The sequence below is a fragment of the Salmo salar genome, chromosome ssa01 (genome assembly GCF_905237065.1).
Source record: "Salmo salar chromosome ssa01, Ssal_v3.1, whole genome shotgun sequence".
NCBI lineage: Eukaryota > Metazoa > Chordata > Actinopteri > Salmoniformes > Salmonidae > Salmo > Salmo salar.
The window spans coordinates 151,581,525-151,599,285 of record NC_059442.1 but is presented as its reverse complement, the minus strand read 5'-3'; the positions used below and the strand labels follow the sequence as shown (position 1 = coordinate 151,599,285).

At 47.6% G+C, this 17,761-nt stretch overlaps 1 protein-coding gene across 2 annotated transcripts in view; it reads left to right on the top strand.

Annotated features, from left to right (window-relative positions):
* Nucleotides 1-17,761, top strand: part of LOC106568526 (electrogenic sodium bicarbonate cotransporter 4) — a 58,154-nt gene that overhangs the window by 38,197 nt on the left and 2,196 nt on the right. For both annotated transcript variants that reach the window (XM_014138957.2, XM_045692257.1), the window contains exons 9-22: nt 251-408; nt 497-584; nt 845-999; nt 2,024-2,149; nt 3,627-3,801; nt 3,954-4,087; nt 5,783-5,963; nt 6,123-6,213; nt 7,420-7,451; nt 7,685-7,876; nt 8,355-8,468; nt 15,117-15,278; nt 15,531-15,709; nt 17,745-17,761. The exon at nt 17,745-17,761 is cut by the window's right edge and continues 56 nt beyond it. In XM_014138957.2, coding sequence (XP_013994432.1) covers nt 251-408; nt 497-584; nt 845-999; nt 2,024-2,149; nt 3,627-3,801; nt 3,954-4,087; nt 5,783-5,963; nt 6,123-6,213; nt 7,420-7,451; nt 7,685-7,876; nt 8,355-8,468; nt 15,117-15,278; nt 15,531-15,709; nt 17,745-17,761 — 1,804 coding nt within the window. The remainder of the gene's footprint in view (nt 1-250; nt 409-496; nt 585-844; nt 1,000-2,023; nt 2,150-3,626; nt 3,802-3,953; nt 4,088-5,782; nt 5,964-6,122; nt 6,214-7,419; nt 7,452-7,684; nt 7,877-8,354; nt 8,469-15,116; nt 15,279-15,530; nt 15,710-17,744) is intronic.

Genomic DNA, 17,761 nt, shown 5'->3' with positions numbered 1-17,761 from the left:
CTATAACAGCATGTTGGCTACAATAGCCTTCATTAGGTTTAATTACAATGCCAAGATGCCTTATAATTATTCTGAATTCTGCTCTCTAAATAAATAGTTATTGATCCTCAGCCACCTCTTTCTATCCATTCTCTCTCTCTGTTTCTCTACCATCCTGCTTTCTCTCCATTCTCTCTCTCTTTCTCTACCATCCTGCCTTCTCTCCATTCTCTCTCTATTTCTCGACCATCCTGCTTTCTCTCCACTCTAGCTGAAGAACAAGTTCATGAAGAAGATTCCTCGTGATGCCGAGGCGTCTAATGTTTTGATTGGAGAAGTGGACTTCCTGGACAAACCATTTGTAGCGTTCGTACGTCTGGCCCAAGCTACCACACTGGGAGGCCTGACCGAGGTCCCCGTACCTACCAGGTGTGTGTGCTTGTGCGTGCATGAGTGTGAGCATGCGTCTGTGTGTCCTACTGCTCTACAGGTGTGTTAACCCCTTGTCTTCTGGCAGGTTTCTGTTTGTCTTGCTTGGTCCTCATGGCAAAGGCAAGTCCTACAACGAGATTGGTCGAGCCATTGCTACGCTCATGGTGGATGACGTAAGAATGACCAAATCTTTTTGTGTGCTTAAAAGTTAATTAAGCTGAGCCATAAATAAGAGTGTTTAGATTCATGGGTTTTTTCATAAGCTCAAGATATTCAGTGGATACATTACTTCACACACTCAATCAATATCTTACAGCCAGGGCTCTGCAGTTCAACTCTGACCTCTTCATTAACACACGCATAAGCACACACACACACACACACTCATAACATCATATGCTGTGTGGAACTGTGTGGTGTGCTGTCTTGTCAGTTGTTTAGTGATGTGGCATATAAAGCCCGGGACCGTGATGACCTGATCGCTGGGATTGATGAGTTTCTGGATGAGGTCATCGTTCTGCCACCAGGAGAGTGGGACCCCAAAATACGCATCGAGCCCCCCAAGAAAGTCCCCTCTGCCGACATGAGGTACAGAGGATGAACCACCTATCAGATCTATTCATTTGTTCAGTGTAGTTAGTAAGTTAAGCAGTTAGGCAGTCAGTTAAGCAGTTAAGCAGTTAGTTAGTTAGTTGGTTAGTTAGTTAGGCAATTAGGCAATCAGTTAGTTAGTTAGTTAGTTAGGCAGTAAGTTAGGCAGTTAGTAAGTTAGGCAGTAAGTTAGGCAGTTAGGAAGTCAGTTAAGCAGTTAAGCAGTTAGTTAGTTAGTTAGTTGGTTAGTTAGTTAGGCAATTAGGCAATCAGTTAGTTAGTTAGTTAGTTAGTTAGGCAGTAAGTTAGGCAGTTAGTAAGTTAGGCAGTAAGTTAGGCAGTTAGTTAGTTAGTTAGTTAGTTAGTTAATTAGTTAGTTAGTTAGTTAGTTAGTTAGTTAGTTAGTTAGTTAGTTAGTTAGTTAGTTAGTTAGTTAGTTAGTCAGTTAGTTAGGCAGTTAGTTAGGCAGTTAGTTAGGCAGTTAGTTAGGCAGTTAGTTAGGCAGTTAGTTAGGCAGTTAGGCAGTTAGTTAGGCAGTTAGGCAATTAGTTAGTTAGTTAGTTAGTTAGTTAGTTAGAGTCAGATAAGGAGTTAGTTAGTTAGTTAGTTAGTTAGTTAGAGTCAGATAAGGAGTTAGTTAGTTAGTTAGTTAGTTAGTTAGTTAGTTAGTTAGTTAGTTAGTTAGTTAGTTAGTTAGTTAGTTAGTTAGTTAGTTAGTTAGTTAGTTAGTTAGTTAGTTAGTTAGTTAGAGTCAGATAAGGAGTTAGTTAGAGTCAGATAAGGAGTTAGTTAGAGTCAGATAAGGAGTTAGGCAGTCAGTCAGTCAGTCAGTCAGTCAGTCAGTCAGTCAGTCAGTCAGTCAGTCAGTCAGAAGAGGAGAGGAAGTGAAGGAGGGGAGGGAAGGAAGTGGAAGAAGGAGAAGTGATTGTGTTTGGACTGGGTCAGGGATCTCTTCCCCGTTCCCCTCCCACCACAACTAAAACTTGCTACCCCTCCACCTCCCCCCTCCAACCCCCAACAGGAAGTCTGTGCTGAACCTGAACGAGCTGGGCCAGGTAAACGGGATGGTCGGGGGGGCAGGAGGAGGAGAGGACGAGGAGATGCCAGCCCCCCACGAGCTGGGAGAGGAACTGCAATTCACTGGCAGGTATGGGAGAACTGAGAGAACTGAGAGAACTGGGAGAACTGGGAGAACTGGGAGAACTGGGAGAACTGAGAGAACTGGAAGAACTGAGAGAACTGGAAGAACTGGGAGAACTGGAAGAACTGGGAGAACTGAGAGAACTGGAAGAACTGGGAGAACTGGGAGAACTGGGAGAACTGAGAGAACTGGAAGAACTGGGAGAACTGGGAGAACTGGGAGCGATGGGAGAACTGGGAGTGATGGGAGAACTGGGAGAACTGGGAGCGATGGGAGAACTGGGAGCGATGGGAGAACTGGGAGTGATGGGAGAACTGGGAGAACTGGGAGCGATGGGAGAACTGAGAGAACTGGGAGAACTGGGAAAACTGGGAGAACTGAGAGAACTGGGAGAACTGGGAGCGATGGGAGAACTGGGAGAACTGAGAGAACTGGGAGAACTGGGAGCGATGGGAGAATTGGGAGCGATGGGAGAACTGGGAGCGATGGGAGAACTGGGAGAACTGGGAGCGATGAGAGAAAAGGGAGAACTGGGAGAACTGGGAGCGATGGGAGAACTGGAGAACTGGGAGCGATGGGAGAACTGGGAGAACTGGGAGCGATGAGAGAAAAGGGAGAACTGGGAGAACTGGGAGCGATGGGAGAACTGGAGAACTGGGAGCGATGGGAGAACTGGGAGAACTGGGAGAACTGGGAGCGATGGGAGAACTGGAGAACTGGGAGCGATGGGAGAACTGGGAGAACTGGGAGCGATGAGAGAAAAGGGAGAACTGGGAGAACTGGGAGCGATGAGAGAAAAGGGAGAACTGGGAGAACTGGGAGCGATGGGAGAACTGGAGAACTGGGAGCGATGGGAGAACTGGGAGAACTGGGAGCGATGGGAGAACTGGGAGAACTGGGAGTGTTGGGAGAGGAGCTTTGTGGTGCATTACTCACGATTTTGTGGATTTTGGCTCATTTCAATGTAAAGGTAGAGTCAGCGATATGACGTAGATCAGTGCATACAGTGCCTATATGCCGAGTATGTGCTGCGCGTACTGCCCCCGACAAAAACAAAATTACATTTAGGAAGTCAGTCGGGGCAAGTTTATCAATTATATTGACAAGATGGTCGAGTGACCGCTCTAACAATGGAAATACATGTACACAAAGATGGAAGGCAGACAAGAGACGAGATCAGGTGGGGCCATTCTAGCCAATGAGAGGGCAGATACGCGTGTGTACAGGCACAACTCTGATATAAAGTTTTTATTTGTTAAGTTGCCAAAATGCCACGTGCGTCCACTTACACCAGTGCTTTTATAACAACAGCAGCGGTGCTGCTTGTGGCAAAGCCATTTTGCTGACCCTACCTTTCATACAACTTATTTATCCTTTATTATGCTATCCCTCAAGGGGACTCCAACCCTGACTCCAGCCTGCTTTCAGGCTGCTTTCAGAGTCAATGAGAGTGGATGGAGTCACCTCTGTGTGCGTTCCCCAGGTTCTGTGGAGGCCTGTGGCTGGACATTAAGAGGAAGGTTCCGTGGATCCTTAGTGATTTCTCCCAGGGATTCCACATCCAGTCCATCTCTGCTGTGCTGTTCATCTACCTGGGCTGCATCACCAATGCCATCACCTTCGGAGGCCTGCTGGGGGACGCCACAGACAACTACCAAGTACACAAACACACACATACACACACACACCAAAACACACACACACCTGTCTTAACTCCTACGCAAACATCTGTCTCAACTCCTAACTATCTCTCTCTCTCCCCTTCCCCCTTTCTGCCCCAAACCCCCCTCACTCTCGCTCTCTGTGGCAGGGTGTGATGGAGAGTTTCCTGGGTACAGCGTTAGCAGGTACAGTGTTCTGTCTGTTAGGAGGTCAACCTCTCATCATCCTCAGTTCCACTGGACCCATCCTCATCTTTGAGAAACTGCTCTACGAGTTCTGCAAGTGAGCCATACGTGCGCGCGCACACGCACATGCACACACACACACACACACACACACACACACACACACACACACACACACACACACACACACACACACACACAGTATCTGTCAGATACTTGTTTCAAGCACTTTTATTTATTTATTTTATTTAACCTTTATTAACTAGGAAAGTCAGTTAAGAACAAATTCTTATTTACAATGACGGCCTACCAAAGGCAAAAGTCCTCCTCTGGGGACGGGGGCCTGGGATTAAAAATAACAAATAAATACAATATAAAAATAGGACAAAACACACATCTCAACAAGAGAGACAACACAACACTACATAAAGAGAGACATAAGACAACAACATAGCATGGCAGCAACACATGACAACACAGCATGGTAGAAACACAACATAACAACAACATGGTAGAAACACAACATGGTAGAAGCACAAAACATGGTACAAACATTATTGGGCACAGACAACAGCACAAAGGGCAAGAAGGTAGAGACAACAATACATCATACAAAGCAGCCACAACTGTCAGTAAGAGTTTCCATGATTGAGTCTTTGAATGAAGAGATTGAGATAAAACTGTCCAGTTTGAGTGTTCGTTGCAGCTCGTTCCAGTCGCTAGCTGCAGCGAACTGAAAAGAGGAGCGACCCAGGGATGTGTGTGCTTTGGGGACCTTTAACAGAATGTGACTGGCAGAACGGGTGTTGTATGTGGAGGATGAGGGCTGCAGTAGATATCTCAGACGGGTTTTATAAATAAGCATCAACCAGTTTACAGAGGAGTATAGAGTGCAGTGATGTGTCCTATAAGGAGCATTGGTGGCAAATCTGATGGCCGAATGGTAAAGAACATCTCTCCGCTCGAGAGCACCCTTACCTGCCGGTCTATAAATGATGTCTCCGTAATCTAGCATGGGTAGGATGGTCATCTCAATCAGGATTAGTTTGGCAGCTGAGGTGAAAGAGGAGCGATTACGATAGAGGAAACCAAGTCTAGATTTAACTTTAGCCTGCAGCTTTGATATGTGCTGAGAGAAGGACAGTGCACCGTCTAGCCATACTCCCAAGTACTTGTATGAGGTGACTACCTCAAGCTCTAAACCCTCAGAGGTAATAATCACACCTGTGGGAGGACGGGCATTCTTCTTACCAAACCACATGACTTTGTTTTGGAGGTGTTCAGAACAAAGTTAAGGGTAGAGAAAGCTTGTTGGACACTAAGAAAGCTCTGTTGTAGAGTATTTAACACAAAATCTGGGGAGGGGCCAGCTGAGTATAAGACTGTATCATCTGCATATAAATGGATGAGAGAGCTTCCTACTGCCTGACCTATGTTGTTGATGTAAATTGAGAAGCATGGGGCCTAGGATCGAGCCTTGGGGTACTCCCTTGGTGACAGGCAGTAGCTGAGACAGCAGACTTTCTGACTTTATACACCGCATTCTTTGAGAGAGGTAGTTAAGTTAACAAACCAGACCAAAGACCCCTCAGAGACACCAATACTCCTTAGCCGGCCCACAAGAATAGAATTGTCTACCGTATCAAAAGCTTTGGCCAAGTCAATAAAAATAGCAGCACACTATTGTTTAGAATCAAGGGCAATGGTGACATGATTGAGGACCTTTAAGGTTCCTTATTAACTTAGTTCCTTTCTTCTGATACTGACTTTTGTGTGTGTATCTGTGTCCCAGGTCTAACACTATAGACTATATGGAGCTGCGTCTGTGGATTGGTCTCCACTCCTGTCTGCAGTGTCTGATCCTGGTCGCCACGGACGCCAGTTACATCATCAAATACATCACGCGCTTCACTGAGGAGGGCTTCTCCAGCCTCATCTCCTTCATCTTCATCTCTGATGCCATTAAGAAGATGGTGGGGTTACACACACACACACACACACACACACACACACACACACACACACACACACACACACACACACACACACACACACACACACACACACACACACACACACACACACACACACACACACAGTGTCTTAACTGTCTATGTAACGTGTTACTACAGGTGGGATCCTTCAAGTACTACCCTATCAACCGTGGCTTCAAGCCTGACTACGTTACCTCATACAAGTGTGAATGTATCGCACCAGACCAGGGTGAGCCTTTCTCCTCCTCTCCCTCCTCCTTCTCCTCCTCTCCCTCTCCTCCTCCTTCTCCTCCTCTCCCCCTTATACTCTTCCTCCTCTCCCTCATCCTTCTACTGCTCTTCCTCTCCCTCCTCCTCTCCCTCTCTCTCCTCCTTCTCCTCCTCCCCCTCCTTCTACTCTTCCTCCTCTCCCTCCTCCTTCTACTGCTCTTCCTCTCCCTCCTCCTCTCTCCTCCTTCTCCTCCTCTCCCTCCTCCTTCTCCTCCTCTCTCCCCTCCTTCTACTGCTCTTCCTCTCCCTCCTCCTCTCTTTCCTCCTTCTCCTCCTCTCCCTCTCCTCCTCCTTCTCCTCCTCTCCCTCTCCTCCTCCTTCTCCTCCTCTCCCTCTCCTCCTCCTTCTCCTCCTCTCCCCTTTTACTCTTCCTCCTCTCCCTCATCCTTCTACTGCTCTTCCTCTCCCTCCTCCTCTTCCTCCTCATTCTACTGCTCTTCCTCTCCCTCCTCCCCTATCTCCTCCTTCTCCTCCTCTCTCTCCTCCTTCTTCTCTCCCTCCTCCTCTCTCTCCTCCTTCTCTCCCTCTCCTTCCTCCTTCTCCTCCTCTCTCTCCTCCTTCTCCTCCTCTCCCTCCTCCTTCTACTCTTCTTCCTCACCCTCTTCCTTCTACTGATCCTCCTCTCCCTCCTCACTCTCTTTTGGGAGCTTTACTAGACCTCACACATTAAGTGTACTATTGCCATCTGCAGGACAGTTTAGGGAGTGCACATCCTTGACAGGGCTATAATTTGGGAAGTGTATAAACTACTGTCTGTGTTCTCTTTCCTAACTACTGTAACTGATGTGTGTGCTGTGTGTTTTTGCCTCTCTGTCTCTCTCTCTCTCTGTTTCTGCCTCTGTCTCTCTCTCTCTGTCTCTCTCTCTCTCTGTCTCGCTCTCTCTGTTTCTGCCTCTGTCTCTCTCTCTGTTGCTGCCTGTGTCTCTCTCTATGTCTCTCTCTCTCTCTGTCTCTCTCTCTCTGCCTGTCTCTCTCTGTTTCTGCCGCTCTATCTATCTCTCGCTGGCTGCTATCCGAGTGAGTATACCTCTACAGCTTCAGCATGCTACAAACCTAGCATGTTACCATGAAACTGGCATCATGTAATCTAGCTGGGGCACCTGACGTCTCTCTATCTCTGTCTTTCTTTCTCTAACAGCCGCTGCAATGGGTTTGAATGTTTCAGTTCCACTAGCGGACGATAACATGACTGATTTGGTAAGTGACTTGGGAACTAACAATCTACGGGGACAGTCTGCATGTGGTCCAAATAGACTTAACATAGTAGGACTTACCATTGTTACAGGACTTAGTGGCAGGTCTCTACACTAGCAGCCCTGTGCTGTCTGTCCACTTCCATGTCCGCACTACTCTGTATTCTCTCTTCCCTTGTTATTCTACTCTGCCTCTCTATCTCTCTATTCTCTCCATTCTCCCCTCTGTCTCTGTAGTATAACATAACAGGTCTGGACTGGAGTCAGCTGAGTAAGAAGGAGTGTGTGAAGTATGGCGGCGCCCTGTTGGGAAACACCTGTAAGTACGTCCCTGACCTGGCCCTCATGTCCTTCATCCTGTTCTTCGGGACCTACTCCATGACCGTCTCACTCAAGAAGTTCAAGACCAGCCGCTACTTCCCAACCAAGGTGAGACACAGAGGGACATAGAACATGAGACATGGGATGCAGGGGACAAAGGACATGGGGGACATAGGGGACAGAGGACACAGGGGACATGGAGGCACACAGGGGACAGAGGACACATGGGAACAGAGGACACGGGGGGCATATGGGACAGAGGACACAGGGGACATGGGGGCACACAGGGGACAGAGGACACATGGGGACAGAGGACACGGGGGGCATATGGGACAGAGGACACAGGGGGACATAGGGGACAGAGGACACAGGGGGACATAGGGGACAGGGGACACATATGGGACAGAGGACACAGGGGGACATAGGAGACATGGGACTTGGGGAAACGAGGACAAAGGGGACAGAGGACACAGGGGGACCTTTATGTTTTTTGAGTAATGGGTCAGTAGTTTAAACTTAACTTCTTCCCTTTTCTTGGCTGCCAACTCCCCCTTTCTTGTCTGTCTGTGTGTGTGGGCGGGCCTAGCTGAGGAAGCTGATCAGTGATTTCTCCATCTTCATGTCAATCATGACGTTTGTGGGTCTGGATATGCTTGTAGGGCTGGACACACCCAAACTAATCGTACCCACAGAGTTTAAGGTATTTCTAACCATTAACCCAATATGTGTGTGTGTGTGATTCACAGATACATGCATTCTGTAATTCAATCTCTGTTTGTAGGTGTATGTGTGTGAGTTGCATGTGTCTTTTTGTCAGATTTAGTGACGTATGTCGTTTTGATTTGACTGTGTAAACTGCATGGTTGATGTGCATGTGTTTAGCACCACACAGGGCTCAACCGTGTCTCATTGTGGCTCAAATCAAATTCCATTTTAATTGGCACATGCTTCGTAAACAACAGGTGTAGACTGACAGTAAAATGCTTACTTACGGGTCCTTTTACAACAATTAAAGATAAAGATATATTTTTTTAAATATAAATAGTTGTACAAGGAATACATTGTGAACAGCTAATAACAATAACAAGTCAAAATAAGATGGCAGAGAACTCGGCCCCAGTGATGCAGCTGTACAACTTTGTGAGGATCTTGGGGCCCATGACAAATATTTTCAGCCTCCTGAGGGGGAAGAGGCGCTGCCATGGCCTCTTCACATCTGTGTGTGTGTGTGTGTGTGTGTGTGTGTGTGTGTGTGGCCCATTTTAATTCCTTAGTGATGTGGACACCAAGGATCTTGAAGCTCTCGGCCCGCTCTACTACAGCCCCATCGATCTGGATGGGGGCGGGCTCGGCCCTCCGTTTCCTGTAGTCCATGATCAGCTCCTTTGTCATGCTGACATTGAGGGAGAGGTTGTTGTCCCTACAGGCTGCCTCATCGTCGTCGGTGATCAGTTCTACCACCGTCGTGTCAACAAACGGTGCTGAAATCATGCACAGCCACATAGTCGAGGGTGAACAGGGAGTACAGGAGCGGACTAAGCACACACCCCTGAGGGACCCCCGTGTTGATGGTCAGTGTCGTGGATGTGTTGGGGGTGGCTCATCAGGAAGTCCAGGACACAGTTGCATACATTTACATTTAAGTCATTTAGCAGATGCTCTTATCCAGAGCGACTTACAAATTGGTGCATTCACCTTATAATATCCAGTGGAACAACCACTTTACAATAGTGCATCTAAATATTTTACGGGGGGGTTAGAAGGATTACTTTATCCTATCCCAGGTATTCCTTAAAGAGGTGGGGTTTCAGGTGTCTCCGGAAGGTGGTGATTGACTCCGCTGTCCTGGCGTCGTGAGGGAGCTTGTTCCACCATTGGGGTGCCAGAGCAGCGAACAGTTTTGACTGGGCTGAGCGGGAACTGTGCTTCCTCAGAGGTAGGGAGGCGAGCAGGCCAGAGGTGGATGAACGCAGTGCCCTTGTTTGGGTGTAGGGCCTGATCAGAGCCTGAAGGTACGGAGGTGCCGTTCCCCTCACAGCTCCGTAGGCAAGCACCATGGTCGTGTAGCGGATGCGAGCTTCGACTGGAAGCCAGTGGAGGAGGAGCGGGGTGACGTGAGAGAACTTGGGAAGGTTGAACACCAGACGGGCTGCGGCGTTCTGGATGAGTTGTAGGGGTTTAATGGCACAGGCAGGGAGCCCAGCCAACAACGAGTTGCAGTAATCCAGACGGGAGATGACAAGTGCCTGGATTAGGACCTGCGCCGCTTCCTGTGTGAGGCAGGGTCGTACTCTGCGAATGTTGTAGAGCATGAACCTACCGGATCGGGTCACCGCCTTGATGTTAGTGGAGAACGACAGGGTGTTGTCCAGGGTCACGCCGAGGCTCTTAGCACTCTGGGAGGAGGACACAAGGGAGTTGTCAACCGTGATGGCGAGATCATGGAACGGGCAGTCCTTCCCCGGGAGGAAGAGCAGCTCCGTCTTGCCGAGGTTCAGCTTGAGGTGGTGATCCGTCATCCACACTGATATGTCTGCCAGACATGCAGAGATGCGATTCGCCACCTGGTTGTCAGAAGGGGGAAAGGAGAAGATTAATTGTGTGTCATCTGCATAGCAATGATATGAGAGACCATGTGAGGATATGACAGAGCCAAGTGACTTGGTGTATAGCGAGAATAGGAGTGGGCCTAGAACAGAGCCCTGGGGGACACCAGTGGTGAGAGCACGTGGTGCGGAGACAGATTCTCGCCACGCCACCTGGTAGGAGCGACCTGTCAGGTAGGACGCAATCCAAGCGTGGGCCGCGCCGGAGATGCCCAGCTCGGAGAGGGTGGAGAGGAGGATCTGATGGTTCACGGTATCAAAGGCAGCAGATAGGTCTAGAAGGATGAGAGCAGAGGAGAGAGAGTTAGCTTTAGCAGTGCGGAGAGCCTCCGTGACACAGAGAAGAGCAGTCTCAGTTGAATGCCCAGTCTTGAAACCTGACTGATTAGGATCAAGAAGGTCATTCTGAGAGAGATAGCAAGAGAGCTGGCCAAGGACGGCACGTTCAAGAGTTTTGGAGAGAAAGGAGAGAAGGGATACTGGTCTGTAGTTGTTGACATCGGAGGGATCGAGTGTAGGTTTTTTCAGAAGGGGTGCAACTCTCGCTCTCTTGAAGACGGAAGGGACGTAGCCAGCGGTCAAGGATGAGTTGATGAGCGAGATGAGGTAGGGGAGAAGGTCTCCGGAAATGGTCTGGAGAAGAGAGGAGGGGATAGGGTCAAGTGGGCAGGTTGTTGGGCGGCCGGCCGTCACAAGACGCGAGATTTCATCTGGAGAGAGAGGGGAGAAAGAGGTCAAAGCACAGGGTAGGGCAGGGTGAGCAGGACCAGCGGTGTCGTTTGACTTAGCAAACGAGGATCGGATGTCGTCAACCTTCTTTTCAAAATGGTTGACGAAGTCATCCGCAGAGAGGGAGGAGGGGGGGAGGGGGAGGAGGATTCAGGAGGGAGGAGAAGGTAGCAAAGAGCTTCCTAGGGTTAGAGGCAGTTTAGAGTGGTAGAAAGTGGCTTTAGCAGCAGAGACAGAGGAGGAAAATGTAGAGAGGAGGGAGTGAAAGGATGCCAGGTCCGCAGGGAGGCGAGTTTTCCTCCATTTCCGCTCGGCTGCCCGGAGCCCTGTTCTGTGAGCTCGCAGTGAGTCGTCGAGCCACGGAGCAGGAGGGGAGGACCGAGCCGGCCTGGAGGATAGGGGACAGAGGAAATCAAAGGATGCAGAGAGGGAGGAGAGGAGGGTTGAGGAGGCAGAATCAGGAGATAGGTTGGAGAAGGTTTGAGCAGAGGGAAGAGATGATAGGATGGAAGAGGAGAGAGTAGCGGGAGAGAGAGAGCGAAGGTTGGGACGGCGCAATACCATCCGAGTAGGGGCACAGTGAGAAGTGTTGGATGAGAGCGAGAGGGAAAAGGATACAAGGTAGTGGTCGGAGACTTGGAGGGGAGTTGCAAAGAGATTAGTGGAGGAACAGCATCTAGTAAAGATGAGGTCAAGCGTATTGCCTGCCTTGTGAGTAGGGGGGGAAGGTGAGAGGGTGAGGTCGAAAGAGGAGAGGAGTGGAAAGAAGGAGGCAGAGAGGAATGAGTCAAAGGTAGACGTGGGGAGGTTAAAGTCACCCAGAACTGTGAGAGGTGAGCCATCCTCAGGAAAGGAACTTATCAAGGCGTCAAGCTCATTGATGAACTCTCCAAGGGAACCTGGAGGGCGATAAATGATAAGGATGTTAAGCTTGAAAGGGCTGGTAACTGTGACAGCATGGAATTCAAATGAGGAGATAGACAGATGGGTCAGGGGAGAAAGAGAGAATGTCCACTTGGGAGAGATGAGGATTCCAGTGCCACCACCCCGCTGGCTCGATGCTCTAGGGGTATGTCAGACGAGGAGAGAGCAGTAGGAGTAGCAGTGTTATCTGTGGTAATCCATGTTTCCGTCAGTGCCAGGAAGTCTAGGGACTGGAGGGTAGCATAGGCTGAGATGAACTCAGCCTTGTTGGCCGCAGACCGGCAGTTCCAGAGGCTGCCGGAGACCTGGAACTCCACGTGGGTCGTGCGCGCTGGGACCACCAGGTTAGAGTGGCAGCGGCCACGTGGTGTGGAGTGTTTGTATGGCTTGTGCAGAGGGGAGAGAACAGGGATAGACAGACACATAGTAGACAAGCTACAGAAGAGGCTACGCTAATGCAAAGGAGATTGGAATGACAAGTGGACTACACGTCTCGAATGTTCAGAAAGTTAAGCTTACTTTGCAAAAATCTTATTGACTAAAATGATACAGTACTGCTGGCTGGTGGAGTAGGCTAGCTAGCAGTGGCTGCGTTGTTGACTTTGAACGTGTAGCTGGCTAGGTAACCTCGATAGTTTCAGTACTACACCTTGTCATGATACAAAGCAACTTTGTAGCTAGCTAGCTAACATAACACTAATCAAGACGTTCCTTGTAATGTATTTAGTTTCTACAATGCTGCTCGTTGGTAATAGTTGGCTGGGTTAGGAAAAATGGCGTCGCGGGGGACGGAAATAGCTGGCTAGCTAACCTCGATGGCTGGCTAGCTAGCCTCGGTAATTACTAGACTACACAATTATCAAGCTATGACAAAGACAACTAAGTAGCTAGCTAGCTAACACTGCACTCGTCAAATCGTTCTGTTGTAAAGTATTAGTATCTACAGCGCTGCTAGTCGGTAACGGTTGGCTAGCTAGCAGTGGGTTAATGATGACTAGGTGTGTTGACTAAGTCTGGCGCCGCGTCGCGGCTGGCTAGCTCACCTCAATAATTACTCAAACTACACAATTATCTTAGATACAGAGACAGCAAAGACAACTATGTAGCTGGCTAACTAACACTAACACCACACTAATCAAGTCGTTACGTTGTAATGTAAAAGTTTCTACAGTGCTGCTAGTCGGTAGAAGTTGGCTAGCTAGCAGTGATGACTAGCTAGCTAGCAGCTAGCAGTGTTGACTACGTTAGGAGGACGAAGATAGCTAGCCTCGATAATTACTCAATTACTCTAAACTACACAATTATCTTTGATACAAAGACGGCTATGTAGCTAGCTAAGAAGAATTGCTCAGATCAAACAAATCAAGCCGTTGTAATTTAGTGAAGTGTAATATTACCTGTGGAGCGAAGCGTAGTGCGACTGCTCGCTCCAAACCAAACCGGAAGTCCATAGGCGTCGTTCAGTCCCAGGGTCCTGACTTTAGTGATGAGCTTGCAGGGTGAATAAAGGTTAACCTCTATGGGCTAGGTGGGACGCTTGCGTCCCACCTACGCAACAGCCAGTGTAATCCCGTGGCGCGTTATTCAAATTCCTCAAAAATGCAAAAACTTCAATTTTTCAAACATATGACTATTTTACACCATTTTAAAGACAAGACTCTCGTTAATCTAACCACACTGTCCGATTTCAAAAAGGCTTTACAACGAAAGCAAAACATTAGATTATGTCAGCAGAGTACCCAGCCAGAAATAATCAGACACCCATTTTTCAAGCTAGCATATAATGTCACATAAACCCAAACCACAGCTAAATGTAGCACTAACCTTTGATGATCTTCATCAGATGACAACCCTAGGACATTATGTTATACAGTACATGCATGTTTTGTTCAATCAAGTTCATATTTATATCAAAAACCAGCTTTTTACATTAGCATGTGACTAGCATGTGACTAGCACTCCCACCTAACACTGCCGGTGAATTTACTAAATTACTCACGATAAACGTTCACAAAAAGCATAACAATTATTTTAAGAATTATAGATAGAGAACTCCTCTATGCACTCGATATGTCCGATTTTAAAATAGCTTTTCGGTGAAAGCACATTTTGCAATATTCTCAGTAGATAGCCCGGCATCACAGGGCTAGCTATTTAGACACCCAGCAAGTTTAGCACTCACCAAAGTCAGATTTACTGTAAGAAAAATGTTATTACCTTTGCTGTCTTCGTCAGAATGCACTCCCAGGACTTCTACTTCAATAACAAATGTTGGTTTGGTCCCAAATAATCCATTGTTATATCCAAATAGCGGCGTTTTGTTAGTGCGTTCAAGACACTATCCGAAAGGGTAAATAAGGGTGACGAGCATGGCGCAATTCGTGACAAAAAAATTCTAAATATTCCATTACCGTACTTCGAAGCATGTCAACCGCTGTTTAAAATCAATTTTTATGCAATTTTTCTCATAAAAAAGCGATAATATTCCGACCGGGAATCTGCGTTTAGGTAAACAGACGAAAGAAAATAAAGCATGGGGTTGACTCGGGCACGCGCCTAAGCCCATAGTACTCTGATCGGCCACTTGCCAAACGCAATAAAGTGTTTCAGCCAGAGGCTGCCTCGATATCGTTCAGCTTTTTCCCGGGCTCTGAGAGCCTATGGGAGCTGTAGGAAGTGTCACGTTATAGCAAAGATCCTCAGTCTTCAATAAAAAGAGCCAAGATGCAACACAACTTGTCAGACAGGCCACTTCCTGCATGGAATCTTCTCAGGTTTTGGCCTGCCATATGAGTTCTGTTATACTCACAGACACCATTCAAACAGTTTTAGAAACTTTAGGGTGTTTTCTATCCAAAGCCAATAATTATATGCATATTCTAGTTACTGGGCAGGAGTAGTAACAAGATTAAATCGGGTACGTTTTTTATCCGGCCGTGTCAATACTGCCCCCTAGCCCTAACAGGTTAAATAAATATGTGTACCACTGTGTGTGTGTGTGTGTGTGTGTGTGTGTGTGTGTGTGTGTGTGTGTGTGTGTGTGTGTGTGTGTGTGTGTGTGTGTGTGTGTTTGGTGTGTGTGTTTGTAGCCGACGCGTCCAGACCGTGGCTGGTTGGTGATGCCGTTTGGTAAGAACCCGTGGTGGGTGTACGTGGCCAGCGCCGTCCCTGCTCTCCTGGTCACCATCCTCATCTTCATGGATCAACAGATCAGCGCTGTCATCGTCAACCGCAAAGAGAACAAACTCAAGGTACAGTATGACCGCAATTATAACACAACAGAACACAGAAACATACTTACTTACTTACTTACTTAGGCCTGTCACTCCCCAACTCCATAGTTATGAGTCTTCTAAAAGAAATATTAACATAATGTCAATCTAAACACAACCATTCAACAAACATTCTATACCCATAAACACAACAGCAAAACAGAAAACAAACTGCAGATAAAAACTCTTGAAAGTTACCTCCCCTCCACCTTTTCTCTCCCCCTCCAACAGAAAGGTTGTGGGTACCATCTGGACCTGTTCTGGGTGGGTATTCTGATGGCAGTGTGTTCCTTCCTGGGCCTGCCCTGGTACGTGGCTGCTACTGTCATCTCCATCGCCCACATCGACTCTCTGAAGATGGAGAGTGAGTCCAGCGCCCCAGGAGAGCAACCCCAATTCCTGGGAGTCAGGTAAGGAGAGGTTGGGGGAGGGGTTAGGGGTGTGAGTGAGTGAGTGTGTGGGAGCTTCACATTGTTGTCATGTATTGCTCACCAGGTGCCCTTAGAGAGCTCCTCAATGAGCCTGACACCTTGATAAGCTAATTTCCTGGCGATGGCTCACCGCGCTTTGTACTTGGCGACTTCAACCTTCCAACTCTTCCTTTCCCATTCCTTACCTCTTTTTACCTCACCCTTTCCCAGTTCTTTCCCACTCACAAGTCAGGCTGTTTGCCTACTAATCTCACTGCCACCCCCCTCCAGGTCTCTGATCACTACTTTGTTTCATTTTCTGTCTCCCTCTCCTCCAACCCTAGCCACTCAGCCTCTACCCAGATGCAGATGAGGTAGACTTCTAATTAATCAGAATATTGCTGGTCTGCAGTGATGTAAAGTACTTAAGTAAAAATACTTTAAAGTATTAGTTAAGTCGTTTTGGGGGGTATCTGTACTTTACTTTACTATTTATATTTTTTTTACAACTTTTACTTTTACTCCACTACATTCCTAAAGAAAAATTGGTACTTTCTACTCCATACATTTTCCCTGACACCCAAAAGTACTCGTACTCAGGACAATTGTCCAAGAGTAAATCCCTGGTCATCCCTAATGCATCTGATCTGGCGGACTCACTAAACACAAATGCTTCATTTGTAAAATATGTCTTAGTGTTGGGGTGTGCCCCTGGCTATCCATACATTTAAAAAACAATACAATTATGTCATCTGGTTTGCTTAATAAAAGGAATTTGGAATGATTTATACTTTTACTTTTGATACTTAGTATATTTTAGCAATTATATTTACTTTTACTTTACTTTTACTCAAGTATCACAATTGGATACTTTTTCCACCACTGCCCAGATGGTCATGCGCCATCGCAATCTTTGCTTTCTCTCTCACACTACTCTCTTCTCTTCTATCCTATTATCTCTCCCTTCTGCTAAATCCTTCTCCCTCCTGTCTCCTGATTCTGCCTCTTCGACCCTACTCTTCTCCCTTTCCGCCCCATATGACTTGCACTGTCCCCTTTTCCTCCCGGCCGGCTTGGCCCTCCCATCATGCTCTGAGCTTACAGAAGAGGGCTGCGGGCAGCGGAGCAAAAATGGAGGAAAACTAAACTTCCGTAGGACTTATCATCCTTTCACAATGCCAAGCGTTGGCTGGAGTGGTGTTAAGCCTGCCAACATTGGACTCTGGAGTAGTGGAACGCATTCTCTGATGTGATGAATCACGCTTCACCATCTGCCAGTCTGACGGACAAATCTGGGATTGGCAAATGCCAGGAGAACGCCACCTCCCCAAATGCATAGTGACACATAGTTTCCACTGCTCCAGAGTCCAATGGTGGTGAGCTTTACACCACTCCAGCCAACGCTTGGTATTGTGCATGGTGATCTTAGGCTTGTGTGCGGCTACTCGGCCATGGAAACCCATTTCATGAAGCTTCTGATGAACAGTTATTTTGCTGATGTTGCTTCCAGAGGCAGTTTGGAACTCGGTAGTGAGTGTTTCAACTGAGGACAGATGATTTTTACGCGCTACACGCTTCAGCACTCGGTGTTCCCGTTCTGTGACCGTGTGGCCTACCACTTCGCAGTTGAGCCATTGTTGCTCCTAGGCATTTCCACTTCAAAATAACAGCACTTACAGTTGACCGGGGCAGCTCTAGCAGGGAAGAAATTTGACGAACTGACTTGTTGGAATAGTGGCATCCTATGATGGCGCCACGTAGAAAGTCACTGAGCTCTTGAGGATGAGCCATTCTACTGCCAATGTTTGTCTATGGAGATTGCATGGCTGTATGCTCGATTGTACATACCTGTCAGCAACAGGTGTGGCTGAAATAGCTGAATCCACTCATTTGAAGGGGTGTCCACATACTTTGTATATATAGTGTATCTTAAGATGAATGCACTAACTGTAAGTCGCTCTGGATAAAAGCATCTGCTAACTGACTAAAATGTCAAATCTAAATGTGTGTGTGTCTGTGTGTCTGTGTGGTACAGGGAACAGAGGTTGACGG